The 12,533-nt window shown below is 36.2% G+C and overlaps 1 protein-coding gene across 1 annotated transcript; it reads left to right on the top strand.

Moving 5' to 3' along the window:
* Positions 1–203: 203 nt before the first annotated feature.
* mrpl19 (mitochondrial ribosomal protein L19) lies at positions 204–6,682 on the top strand. Its single transcript, XM_015369628.1, has 6 exons — positions 204–315; positions 403–517; positions 625–743; positions 2,396–2,530; positions 5,847–6,028; positions 6,363–6,682. Exons 1-6 carry the CDS (start codon positions 237–239, stop codon positions 6,582–6,584), a joined length of 852 nt encoding a protein of 283 aa, XP_015225114.1. The 5' UTR covers positions 204–236; the 3' UTR covers positions 6,585–6,682.
* The last annotated feature ends 5,851 nt before the right edge of the window (positions 6,683–12,533 follow it).

The raw sequence follows: 12,533 nt of genomic DNA on the forward strand, positions 1-12,533 counted from the left end.
ATATATATATCGCTTCTATTTGATCAGCTTTTTTTAGCTCCACAATCTGTGGAGAAAAAAAAACCTCCAATATTCCAATTTTCTTACCTTCAAAACTTTATCAGGAAGCGACGGATAACTGATGGTGCAATTGCGCCATCTTGTGTTTGAAGCTGCTGCTCCAGTTTCCCGTAAACGCGTTTCAAACGTTTTGGGCTTTTACTGTTTCCGTACAATGTGACGATACAAGGTCAGACATGGCGGCCTGCTCTAGAGGACTTGATAAAATTGTTACATCGCTGCGTTTTTGTCGAAAATTGCAGCACCAGAATGAAAGTAAGTATATTTATATTATAGTATATATAGAACCTGCAGGTGAAAAACAACTACCCGTTATACACTTTTTTTCCTAAATATTTTCAGGGGTATTTTCTACATCTGCGTGTCGCCCTGCGGCGGACAGCGACCCTCCTAAATTTGTCCCTCCTTCCAAACCTGTTATAGTGGATAAGACACAGACTGTGGCTTCTATGAGGAAGTAAGATTATTCTTACAGCATATGCATCATGTTGTTAAAATCCCATAAGAATGGCTCACATTCGTCTGCTGCAGTGGATTAAGCTTGTTGTTTTTTTTTCTTTTCAGGTTTCTGAGCCCAGAGTTTGTCCCTCCCAGGCAGAGGACAGATCCTTTCAAATTCTTTTTGGAGAGGAAAGACATGATTCGCAGGAGGAAAATGCTAAACATTCCTGAATTCTATGTGGGTAAGAGCCTAAATGTTTTAAGGGGATCACAGTTCACCATTATAATGATCTGAACCTTGCCTTTCATTTATCCCCACCCAGAAAAAACAAACAAACAAAAAAAAAACTTTTGGTAGTTGCAATTTCGTTTCTAGATTTTCCTTTTCTTTTTTTTGCGTGCAACTGTATTATAAAAAGGAATAATAATTATATATACTACATTTGAAGTATGCTTGCATTCTCAACCCGCTCCCATATCTGTAGGCTCTTGGTCACTAAAAGCCACCTAAATTCTGAAACTCATTATTAATGGTAAATGGACAGAAACAACATATGTAGACTAAGTTACCTATTTTAATATGAGCTGAACTTTCATCGTAGTATCAACAATTACAAATCACAACTGAAAAAAATGGAGAGAGAAACTATATTAGCTCAGGTAAAATGTTTCATAAGCCACCCTCCCAACTCTAAGCTAATTTTTATCAATGTAAATCCATTTTTTTTAATTAGCTGAGAAGATACCTTCTGCAGAGCTGGTGCTCCTTTTTAATAAGTATGTTTGTTGTTGATGTTTTTTTTTTTTTTGTGTATGCAACCAATGTCAACAGAGAAGAGACCAGGGAGTACATGCAAACAGGCATTATAAAACCATTGGAACCTATAAATGAATCGTGATCCTCCATAGCAAGCAGAGTTGCCTATTAGTTACCGCTACATCTGCTCCATCGAGGACATTGATTAACTTTTCCACTGTATTTTTACCTGCTGAGGTGTTAAAGCTTCAAACTAGTCTGTGTGTATGTCCATAGATATCAGTATCTGCGATCAAACATCTAAGAAGCTAAAGAAATCTGGAAACAACTAAAAAGTTGAAATTTTGCATCAGCTATGACTGGCAATTGGTCAGAATTTGATGTCAATTGATGTACCGGTAAGTTGATTTTAGGGCTGAAACAATTGTGATTCATCGATTATTGAAATAAACTTAAACTAATTTAGTAATCGATTAATCGTTAACTGGATTATGGGGGCTCTAAAACATGCCTTTAGCTAACCTTGTTAGAGCCACAATTATTGTTGTCTGTCAATATGCTCTATCCAGAACTAAACAAGTGGAAAAGTTTTAGTTACACCTACTTTAATTTAGTGAAAAGTCATCTCTAAAGACTCTTTGGCATTCCGATTATTAATGGAAAAAATAATCAACAGATTAATCAATTTGCAAAACAATCGTTAGTTGCAGGCCTAGTTAAGATCACAAAAAAGAAGATAGATTGGCAGTAAAATAAAAACAAACAAAAAACTACCTGATTTAAACCTTAATACAAAAACTTTATTGGATCTATTGACTATTGACATTTCTGATCATTAGGCAGGAAAGTTGGGTTGAAGCCCATCACCTTGTCAGGAGAGGGGAATAAAAAGACGACTATCAGCACATTGAAGTAAAGCCTAAAATCTTTATAAAAGCCAAAGAAACACTACAGAAGTTTTGTTGGTTCATTCCAGTAACCTTTGGAGAATATTGATTGGAAATAACTGGACAGGCTCTGAAAAAGACATCGTGTATAAAATAGTAATAAGGAAGCAGAGATGTGTTATCATTTAATTAATATCCATGTTATTCATCCAAAAATCATGTTTTCTTATTTTAATTTCTTTACTTTCAGGCAGCATCCTTGCAGTGACCATGGCTGATCCCAATGCTAGTGGGAAAACAAATCGCTTTGTCGGAATTTGCATCCAGAGGGGTGGGAAAGGGCTTGGGGCCACTTTTATCTTAAGAAACATTGTGAACAGTCAAGGTAAGGTTTGCTCTTCTCCAAACTTTTTATAATTAATAAGCATGAATGCCATATAAGAGAAAATTTTAATTACACCCCCTTTTATTTTAGATATTTCTTTTTGTATGAAAATGAATTCTTGGGGCTATACATGATACATGAAAACCAAATGTGTTTTTCAGGCTTGAAGCACTTTTAAGGTTAGGTTATATTTCTAAATATAGGAAGATGTAGTATGACTCTTTGATCACAGAGTGAAAGTTTTGGGTTATTTCTTTAATGTTTTCAAGTTTTTTAGGTTTAAATAATTAAGTTCTTTCTTGTTTTGAATGTTGAATTTATGGGTTATCATGGTTAGGGCTGAAACAATGGGATTAGTCCTGATTTATCGATTAGTATCAATTAATTTAGTAATCGATTAATTGTTAACTGGAGTGAAGAGACAGTAAAACATGCCTTTAGCTGACAGAGCCACCCACTTAGTTGTAATTATACCAAGATTGCAAAAAAAAAAAGATATTTTGCATTTAAGATTAAAAAAAAAAAATATGATCTATCCAGAACTCCTCAAGTGGGGAAGAGTTTCACCTGGTTTAATTTCATAAAAAGTCTTTGTTAGTTGCAGCCCTAATCATGGACAAACTGACTAATCCACGTATATCTGACCATTCTAGTAATGGTTGCAGAGGTCACGCACACTCTGTCTGTCCATCAGATGAGCTGGCTGATGTCCAGAAAGCACAAACAAAGTTTGAAATGTAAAAAAATAAGTACATAGAGAAAGTCGAGCCGAGACTTTATTACGGTAATTTGGTTGAAATAATTAGAAACATTTAAAAACAATGCTTAACATTTTAAATGTTTAAAAAAAAAAAAAAAAAAAACATTAATTTCATTTTTTTATGTACATAATGAAGTCTCATTTGGGAACCTTTGTAATCGCTGTTTCTTGTACAACCGTAAATCTGACTCACGACCAGCATCAAGCTTAAAAACCATCATTGCTCGTACTGAATACTTTAAACTGGTATTAACATCTAAGCTACGGCAGAAGTGTCTCCGGGGTCAGCGTAATATTTTTTTATCCAAATAGGGCTGGCAGGAAGGAACTAGGACCTAGAACATGGATCATCTAGGGAACAGGCTAAACGAGAAATGGTACCCTCCACGGTAAATGTTTTAATTACACTAAATGTTGCATGTTGAATAGAAATAGTTGAGCAATGCTTTATGCAGCGCTGAACGGTCAGTATTAGAAATGAAACTTTATCTTCTGTTTACAGGCAATATTGTAAGTAGGGATGTCCCGATCTAAAATCTTATTACCGGATATCATTCCGATGTTAGCAGAAAACTTATATTGGATTATTTCGGCCTGTATCTAAATGATATTGTCAGGCTGATAGAAAAACTCTGCATCTGTTTAAATTTTCTTTAGCTCATTGGTTAATATTACCAAGTTGAGATGCTCTCATATCTATTGTTCTTGACTATTGCGCTCTGTTTCGGTAATATCACTTGATCAAGCCTTTTCAAGTATTCTGCAACACAAAATAAGTAAAGAAAGAAAAAGCATGATTTGTGTGAGCATAGGGTCTGTATCTATATCCCATCATAAATAAAAAAAATCTGCATCAGGACATCTCTAGATGATGTCATGTTGCTATATATATTTTTGTATCATATTTACTGGAAGTAATTGTGCTGAAATCAATGTTCATGTTTTTTTCACATTTCTATAGAAGTCGTTTTTCATAGTAATTGTATAAAATATCAGGTGTTTCTGAAAAAAAAAGAACGTATTATAACTTTAAACAAATACAGCTGTTGAATAACCAAAATAGTCGGATTAAAAAGAATAATATTTATTACGTGTTTTTTTGGCTCATATAATTATTTATTCAATTATTGGGCAGAAAAGGGTTTTTTTGAATTGTAAAGATGGTTTATTTTGTCAAATGCATTTGATATCCGAAGAAAATTTAATTATTTTCCATTCAGTAATTAGAGACCCTGTAGATAACATGAGTAAATATTTTTATTGCGTCCCACCCCTAAAATAAAGATAAATTGCTAAAAAGGGGATTTAAAGATAACAATTAAGTGCAGGATTTTCTATTTCTCCTTCTGTGCAATTCTACAAAGCCAAATTTTTCAACAGTAAACGGTCAGAAGCTCACTCTGTACTCAAATGAATTACTCACCTGAAACCACATCGTTGGTCATGTGGTATTTGTGGGCATTTTACAGTCTTTGTTATCCAGCACAGGATGATGGGGTGTTTAGGTAAAGCAAAAAAGCAACGTCAGCTGTTTGGTTGCAGTGTTGAAAGAGTAGAGACATTTTTATATTATAAACGGTAACAGATATCAACTAAAACAGCAATTTTTATATGGGATATTGATGTTGACAAACATTTTAATACTGGGGAATTCCTTATTCCCTCGTATTTAGGAGACAGAAATAAATAGGTGACAGAAATAAATAAATTTAGAAATACTGAAATAAATCTGGGAAGAAATAAGTTACAAAAAAAAAATAAATGAATGTAGAAATAAATCAATCAAGGTGTTAAAACACAATAAAAGGAGAAAATACAAAAATAGGGAAATCCCCCCGCCCAGGAATTGGCTTTTTCCTGACCACAACATATCTATACATTTTTAAGATTTATGTTCCGTGTATTATTTTTTCATTTATGTATTTATTTTTTTAGGTAATTTTTCACATATACATATAGATACATATCAATACATATAGATAAAATCAAAAGAAATAAAAAAGAACACAGGAAATAATATTTCTTATGCTTTTGTACCCAACTTTTTTGGTCCTTCTAGTTAAGGTAATTAAAAAGCTAGTTAAAAAAAAATAGAAACAAATTCACATGTTGGATCATTTAGGAAAATCTTATGGTATACAATTTATTCTATAGAGTAAGTTATGGACTCTTTAGCTCGCTCCCCAGATCAACAACATGGCAGAACCTCCACTAGCTTTAACAGAAGTGGTGCTTTTTCACATGTTAATCCCCCCTCACCAGAACCATCCAGTGGTTCAAGTTAAAGTCTTTGTATGTTTTATTTTTTTTGTTTTTTATTTTTATTTATTAATTTTTTTGCCTGACTTAGTTCCAAAACCAGTCCCTCACTTTTAAGTTGGAATATCAGATCAGTTTACCCGTATATCTTTATTATTTAACAGCCTCGTGGCACAATGACCAAAAGCTATGGATACATGTGCCTCATTTTATTGTCTTGGTCATTAATTTAGTCACTTCTTACGGGTTAAAACAGTGAGATTAATGAGCACTTGGTAAAATGTGTGTGTATCCTAGGTGTTGAGATATGTTACGAGTTGTACAGCCCACGGATCCAGAAAATTGAAGTCCTGAAGTTGGAGAAAAGACTGGACGATAATCTGATGTACCTCAGGGATGCCCTGCCTGAGTATAGCACAGTGGACCCAGAAATGAAGCCTGTTCCTTTCTCCCCTACTGGAGAGGTACCTTTAAACCAGGTGAGAGGGCTGTTAGATTCCTAAGTTTGAGATTTCATTTGTTTCTGCTTAAATTACTTTAATCATTGCTATTCATCAGCCTTTGTACAAGGTCTTTATATTTCTGTGCGTGTATAATGTAGCTTTGATGAATCGTTTGATCTTAAGCTGCTATAAGAAACAAATAGCAGTTACAGCCAGCTACATATAAATGAAGGGTTTGTCTATTTTTTTTGAAGGCCAGTTTTGTCATCTAAACTCTATTGTAACACTTATCAGCAGAAAAAGCTAAAAAAAAAAAGATATCATTTAAAATTAAAACTATTAAGCCTTTCTTTCCCTCTCTGTTCTCCAGATCAAAGTAAAAATGCGGCCAAAACCTTGGTCCAAACGCTGGGAACGACCCAAGTTCAACATCCAGGGCATCCGATTCGACTTGTGCATGACACCCCGACAGATAGAGGGTGCCCAGAAGCATGCACAGCCTTGGCTGGAATACGACATGTTGAAGGAGTATGATACCACCAAACTGGAGGAGCAGATCCTCAAAGAGGTGCAGCAGGACCTGAGCAAGTGATTGGAGCAACAAAAAGAAAATGGAAAAATAACGAAGACGTGATATAATGTGACAGCTAGCTTGAACATCATTTTAAGCTACATGGACATTTGGCAATCTACTCAGTTTAGAGTACTAGTTTGTTTTGGTTGCTACATTATGTCTCCTGTCACCAAGCAGAAATTGATTTGTTGTCATTATTAAAATATTAAGTTCTTCAAATTATGGGTTTTGATTCATTTTCCTTTTTTCTAGTTACTTTCGCTTTTATTTCACTTTTTTGCAGTTTTGCTTTGGTTTGTGTTTTCCTCTTTACTTTTTTAGTTCACCTTTGTCTTCCTATTGGCCCAATGAGACAGCAAATCACTGTAGCTGGGCTTCCACTGTTGGTCATCCTATAATTTAATAATCAATGTGATGATTCTTGAAAAAGAAGTAGTGATTTGTGCATTTCTCGTTCTTTTTGCTATTCACAAGTACAATTGCCTTGGTAGGGAATCTGGATCATTTAGAAGCAGTTCTTGATTTCTAGGTTAAAAAAAAAAAAAGATGATCAGAAGCACATGTTACAAAAATATCACTAGGTGGTGCTGTTCCTCCACCATTTTTGCTCTATCAATGTTACATAACTGTCTGGCAAGGTTTTTTGAGGATAAATACCCTAGAAACTTAAATAAACAATTATACGTTATTTGAAAAATCATGAAAGACTTTTCCAAAATTAAAATATATTAATTTATTTCAGTATCCCTGCCTTCTAAAATAGATTTATTGTTTGGAAAAGAAGAACTCAAGGAGAGAAACCAAAGACACCCGGTAGTGTTTTACTAGTGTGGATGGAAAATTGTGGTGTTAAGATGGTATGTTAGAGCGTCGGTTGAGCTGTATAAAAACACTTGGACTCCTTATGTTATGTCTGCTCCTTGTGAATGTGTGTGTGTATAAACAGGCTGAATGAGTCTCTGCACTCTAATTTCTGCATATTACAGGATGAGATGCGGCCTCTAATACAGGAGTAGCAGATGTTTGTTGAGCTCATTATGGACCACACAGAGTCGCTGTGTGGAGTTCCAGAGGAGTAACTGAGAGGGATTATGTTTACTGTGTTGACTGCAACCAAGTGCATTTTTAGAAGAGTTGGGTGAATATTAAAGAAAATATTTTACCTTTTGAATAAGTTAGTGTCTTGAATGCAGCGGTCCAATTAGCCCATTCTGCTCAATCAGCCCTAACCAGCAGCAAAGAAAGCCAGCGCCACCTTTCAAGTTGCTGTCCTACACATTGTCATTAGCCTACCCACTGAACCAGCTGATCCTTTCACCTTTCATTTCTCTCAGCATTGCTGCTTGGGACTGATTGATGTCCTGTTGCAGAGGCAGTAACTTAAATGTTTATCCTAAAGCACATTACTGAGTCTTCAGAGGCATTCCACTGTAACACCACTGGACTGGTTAACCAGTTTAAACCGCAAAGTTATTCAAAGGAAACTTCCTGTCACTCCCGTGTGTCTATGCGTGTGCGTTTTAGGCGTGTCGTCTCATCTGCATGAGCCTCCCATGCCCTCCGGTTGACTTCTCTGCACCTGGAGTGAAGTAAAAGCCCCTTGGCTGGGAAAGAAGATCAAAAAGACAAACTCACTCACATTTGTCAAGTAGCTGACGGGCTATCAAATCACCTTTCACAACAACCAGACGTCTCAAACTCTGCCAACTGTAAATGTCTGGGACACCCTGTTTGTCAATCCCTGAGCAAAACTCAATAATCTCTGTTCACGGTTGCTGTGTCACCGGGTTGGAGCATGCAGGACTTGCGGTGATAAGAATCCCACCCATCAATAGCAGTCAACTGTAAAGCATGGTGGGCTGATGATAGCTGTAGTGCCACACCACTCTGAAGGTCAGTGCAGGAATGTGGGGAGGGATGTACTCTTCTAATCATTCTTCCTCCCTTTTCACTTGCCCATGCAAAGCCTTCATCTCTTTCTCCTGCCTCTCCCTCCCTCTCAGGGGGCTAGCTGGGGCTTTGAAAATGAGCCAGGTTGGTGAATTGGAAAGGATGTGATGCAGTGTGTAAAGAAACTCCCACAGAGTAAAGTTGTGGTCTTTACCTTTGTGTCTCTAACCTTCATAGTGCTGTGGGATATCTTGCTCTTGTGGTCTTCCTGTCTGGGAAATTTTGTTTCACTGTCCTCGTGTTAGTGTGAGCCGTGCTCGAGCTGCCACATGTATGACAAGTGCAACTGGAGACTGGCCCACCCGTAGGCCCTCCAGCCCCCAACAGGTAAATTACACCCTGTCATTGTGTGAATGTGCACTCGTGTGTATGTGCAGCTCAGGGCCACCCGTGGTCCTTGGTAGATTACACACTTGAGTTTCACCATATGCTTCCAGTGGAACGACTCTGCCGTCTGTTCCTCTCTCCGACTGTCCCACGGGCTTGGCGAGGGCTCCTGCTGCTATCACTTTCTCTTTGTTAGAGACACGCAGACAACCTGACAGCGCAACAGCTGCCAGGAAACATTACATTGCAAGCAGCTGATGGCTGAAGCAGCTCCTAAGTGAAGAACCATAAAATCTTGTAGGGGAGAATCCACCATTACGAAATCTGGTATAAAATTCTCACGTATGAAGACCTGAGCTAAACTTATTCAGTTCAATAATTTTATCCAACGCACACCTTACACCATTTATTTTACCAACTTTAGTTCCAAAGCGATAACAATTGCACATGTTAAAAATAGATAACTTCTTTAGTTTCCAAGCTTTGACTGTCAGTGTTTTAAGGCAACCAGAAATATTTTCAAAAAGCCAAATTTCTCGTTCTGTAAGGTTGGTCCTTCAAACAATATTTTCTACAGCTCATTTTCTAGTGCATCACTAACAAGACTTTAATTCATATAGAAGCTGTTTTACAGGTAGTTTTAGAGAATTCGGAACCTTTCACAACTAAAATAGTCCATGTCCAGTAAAATTTTAGTTTTTGACATATCAATAAAGAGTAAAAAGATCAACAAATGGGCTGCACAGTGGAGCAGTTTCTAGCACAGTTGCCTTGCAGCAAGAAGGTTCTGGGTTCGATTCCTGGGCCGGGGACTTTCTGAATGGAGTTTGCATGTTCTCTCCAGGTATTCCGCCTTCCTCCCACTGTCCAAAAACATGACTGTGAGGTTAATTGGCATCTCTTAATTGACCTTCGGCGTGAGTGTATGTGTGTGTGGTCCACTGTGACCCCGAGGGAATAAGCGGGAGAAGATAGATGGATGATCAGTAAATTCCAATTAAAAAAAATAAACAATATCTCGTTTGGAAACATTCAGCATCATTGGGAGGAAATGTAAAGTAGCAGTGGAGTGGAGGGGACCCCCCATACATTTAGGCTACTTCTTATCGGTGTTGTCATTCAGGATTTAACTCCTTACCCCAGATTCTTTGTTGCACTTTTTTCTCCCTTTTTGCCCACCACTTTCTTGTTTGAAAATTGTTAATAAAGGTCAGTATTTCACAACAGAAAATTAGCTCCATCATAGGTAATATGCATAAACAAATATCTGCCTGGTTTGCATATAAAACAGAGTACATCCCTCACGTTTCTGTTGATAATTGGTTATATCTTTTCATGAGACAAGACTGTGAATATTACCTTTTGACACATTAAAGTGGTCAGTGTACAACTTGTATTACAACGTAAAACAGTGGTTGTATACATTTTCGGCGACACAATCGATAGAATGCAGCTAAAATTTGAGAACGAAAAAATATGTATTTCAATGTAAATGTTCATATTTTTCTCATCTGTTATAGAACAATAAACAGAAATACTTGCTTTGCCTTTTCAAGGTATAAGCACTATGGTGTAGCTCCTGTTTGTCAAAGCGGTAATTGTGGGGGTTTAGTGTAGCCCAGAGAGAAACAGCCTTGTAGAGAGGAGGAGCAATGTCATCTCTGGGAAAACTGGGAGATTTGTAGGTTTGACCATCAACATGCCCAACTTAAAAAACTGCAGCAAGGTTAAGGGAATAAATAAAAAACATCATGACATGTCCAAATTTATGGCACATACATTGCAGTTCCCCTTAATTTTTACTCCCAACACAAATTACAGTTAGGTCAGAACCACCCACATACATGAGAGAAAAATAAAAACATTTTATCACAGCAATGACAGAGAGCAATGAAGTCATGCACCACATAGTATTCTGTAGACTAAATAGAGGCTTGACAAATAAAACTCAACACACTGCTTCAAAAAGTGTAACACTGCTGCAGTAAGAGGACCCAGACCTTTGCTTTGTCTTTGTTTTGCAAGGAAAATATTGACTCCTTGCTCTTTTGAATTTGCAAATGCATTGAAGATCACAGATTTCAAACAAATATTACATATAATGCATAGAATATTTAAAGCTACATCAGTCTTTAGCGATATGATTAGATGAGAAAGATAGCAGAGTCTCAAAGCCAAGTTTGATAACAGAAGTTTTAAATGTACCGGTATGTAGTAAATTATTAATGAGGAAGAGGAATCAAGGAGTAATAGTGTTTGAGAGCAGTAGGGGAGACTTAATGGACTAGAACCTTACCCAGGGATTTAAAAGGACTCTGTGGTGAGTCCTATCTGCCCTTCATTCATCACAATAGTTGATAAAAAGATAATAGATGCTAAATTTAATATAAAAAAGTTTTGACAATATTCTATCTTTAGTTCTGACCAGCATTGCTACTCTGGTGTTCACAGGTGTATAATATTTTTTATCTGAAAACATGGCATGTGATTAAAAGCAGATACGAAGTTTACATTTCTGCACGTAATTACTCTTTGTTTTGTTGAACTACAGGGTCTATATGTCATTCTAGTCTAATTCATTGAAGTGACTGCTAACCCAAATTAGCAATCATACATGTGTACATACATTAAAGGTAAATTGGAGAAAAACAAATTATATGGCAACAAAGCCCCCCAAAACTGTACCAAAAATTAAACTTACCCATTTTCAGGTAGGCTTCCTTCAAATATCAACTATTTTTTGTTTGTTTAAATGTTCTTCTAATCAAAATACTATACTAATGCGATACTAGGGCTGCAACTAATGATTATTTTGCAAATCGGTTAATCTATTTATTCATTTATTTTTTTTAATTAATCAATTAATAATCCAAAAGATTCTTCTAAAGAAGATTTCTTTACAAAATTAAACCAGGTGAAACTAAAACTTTTCCACTTGAGGAGTTCTGGATAGAGCATATTGACAGATGGTAAAGTTTTTTTTATATTACATGCTATATGTTTGCATTTTTACAATCTTGGTATAATTACTGCTCTAATTGTCCCACTGTGTCTACTAAAGGCATGTTTTAGGGTCTCTATACTCCAGTTAACGATTAATTAGTTATTTAATTACTTGACGATTGTTTCAGTAATCGATTATTCACGATTAATCTGATATGTTGTTTCAGCCCTACTATACTATAGGTAAGAATAGGAAGGTAGACCAGTAACCTTTTGACTCAACTCTCTCTTCCCAACAACACTCTTTCTGTCCATGCAAGGAAACCAAACAATTAAAATTGACTAATTAACCCTTATTGATCAGAAAAAACGACCAAATAGCCAAACAAAATTGTGTGTATTGAGATGCATTAGTAAAATTGTATCATTCATAGAAATTCACTTGCAACTAAACTGCATTAATGATATTCCTGCAAGGAAAACATCCAAGCAGGATTCAGCATTTTGAATTCTAAAACATTGTAATTTGTGAGGGTTTTACAGTCACATCTGATCCAGGCCATAACACAGTGCATTCTTAATCATGCAGATCCTACTCCTGTTTTGTCAGGAAGAAATCTGTAATTTGAGAAGAAAATTGGTTAAAAAAGCATGCTTCTGTATTTTTCCAAGAATAAACTTCTGTGGTATTCATTTTAGTAGTATGTCTTTCTTGCCTCTGAAGGGCGCCCTCAGCTTTGTCTTCTC

The sequence above is a fragment of the Cyprinodon variegatus genome, unplaced genomic scaffold (assembly GCF_000732505.1).
Source record: "Cyprinodon variegatus isolate N-32 unplaced genomic scaffold, C_variegatus-1.0 Scaffold38, whole genome shotgun sequence".
NCBI lineage: Eukaryota > Metazoa > Chordata > Actinopteri > Cyprinodontiformes > Cyprinodontidae > Cyprinodon > Cyprinodon variegatus.

Coding starts and splice junctions, on each gene's coding strand:
- mrpl19 (XM_015369628.1), top strand. CDS start 237: ATGGCGGCCTGCTCTAGAGGACTTGATAAAATTGTTACATCGCTGCGT. Junction 316..402: donor ATTGCAGCACCAGAATGAAA/GTAAGTATATTT, acceptor AAATATTTTCAG/GGGTATTTTCTACATCTGCG. Junction 744..2,395: donor CATTCCTGAATTCTATGTGG/GTAAGAGCCTAA, acceptor CTTTACTTTCAG/GCAGCATCCTTGCAGTGACC.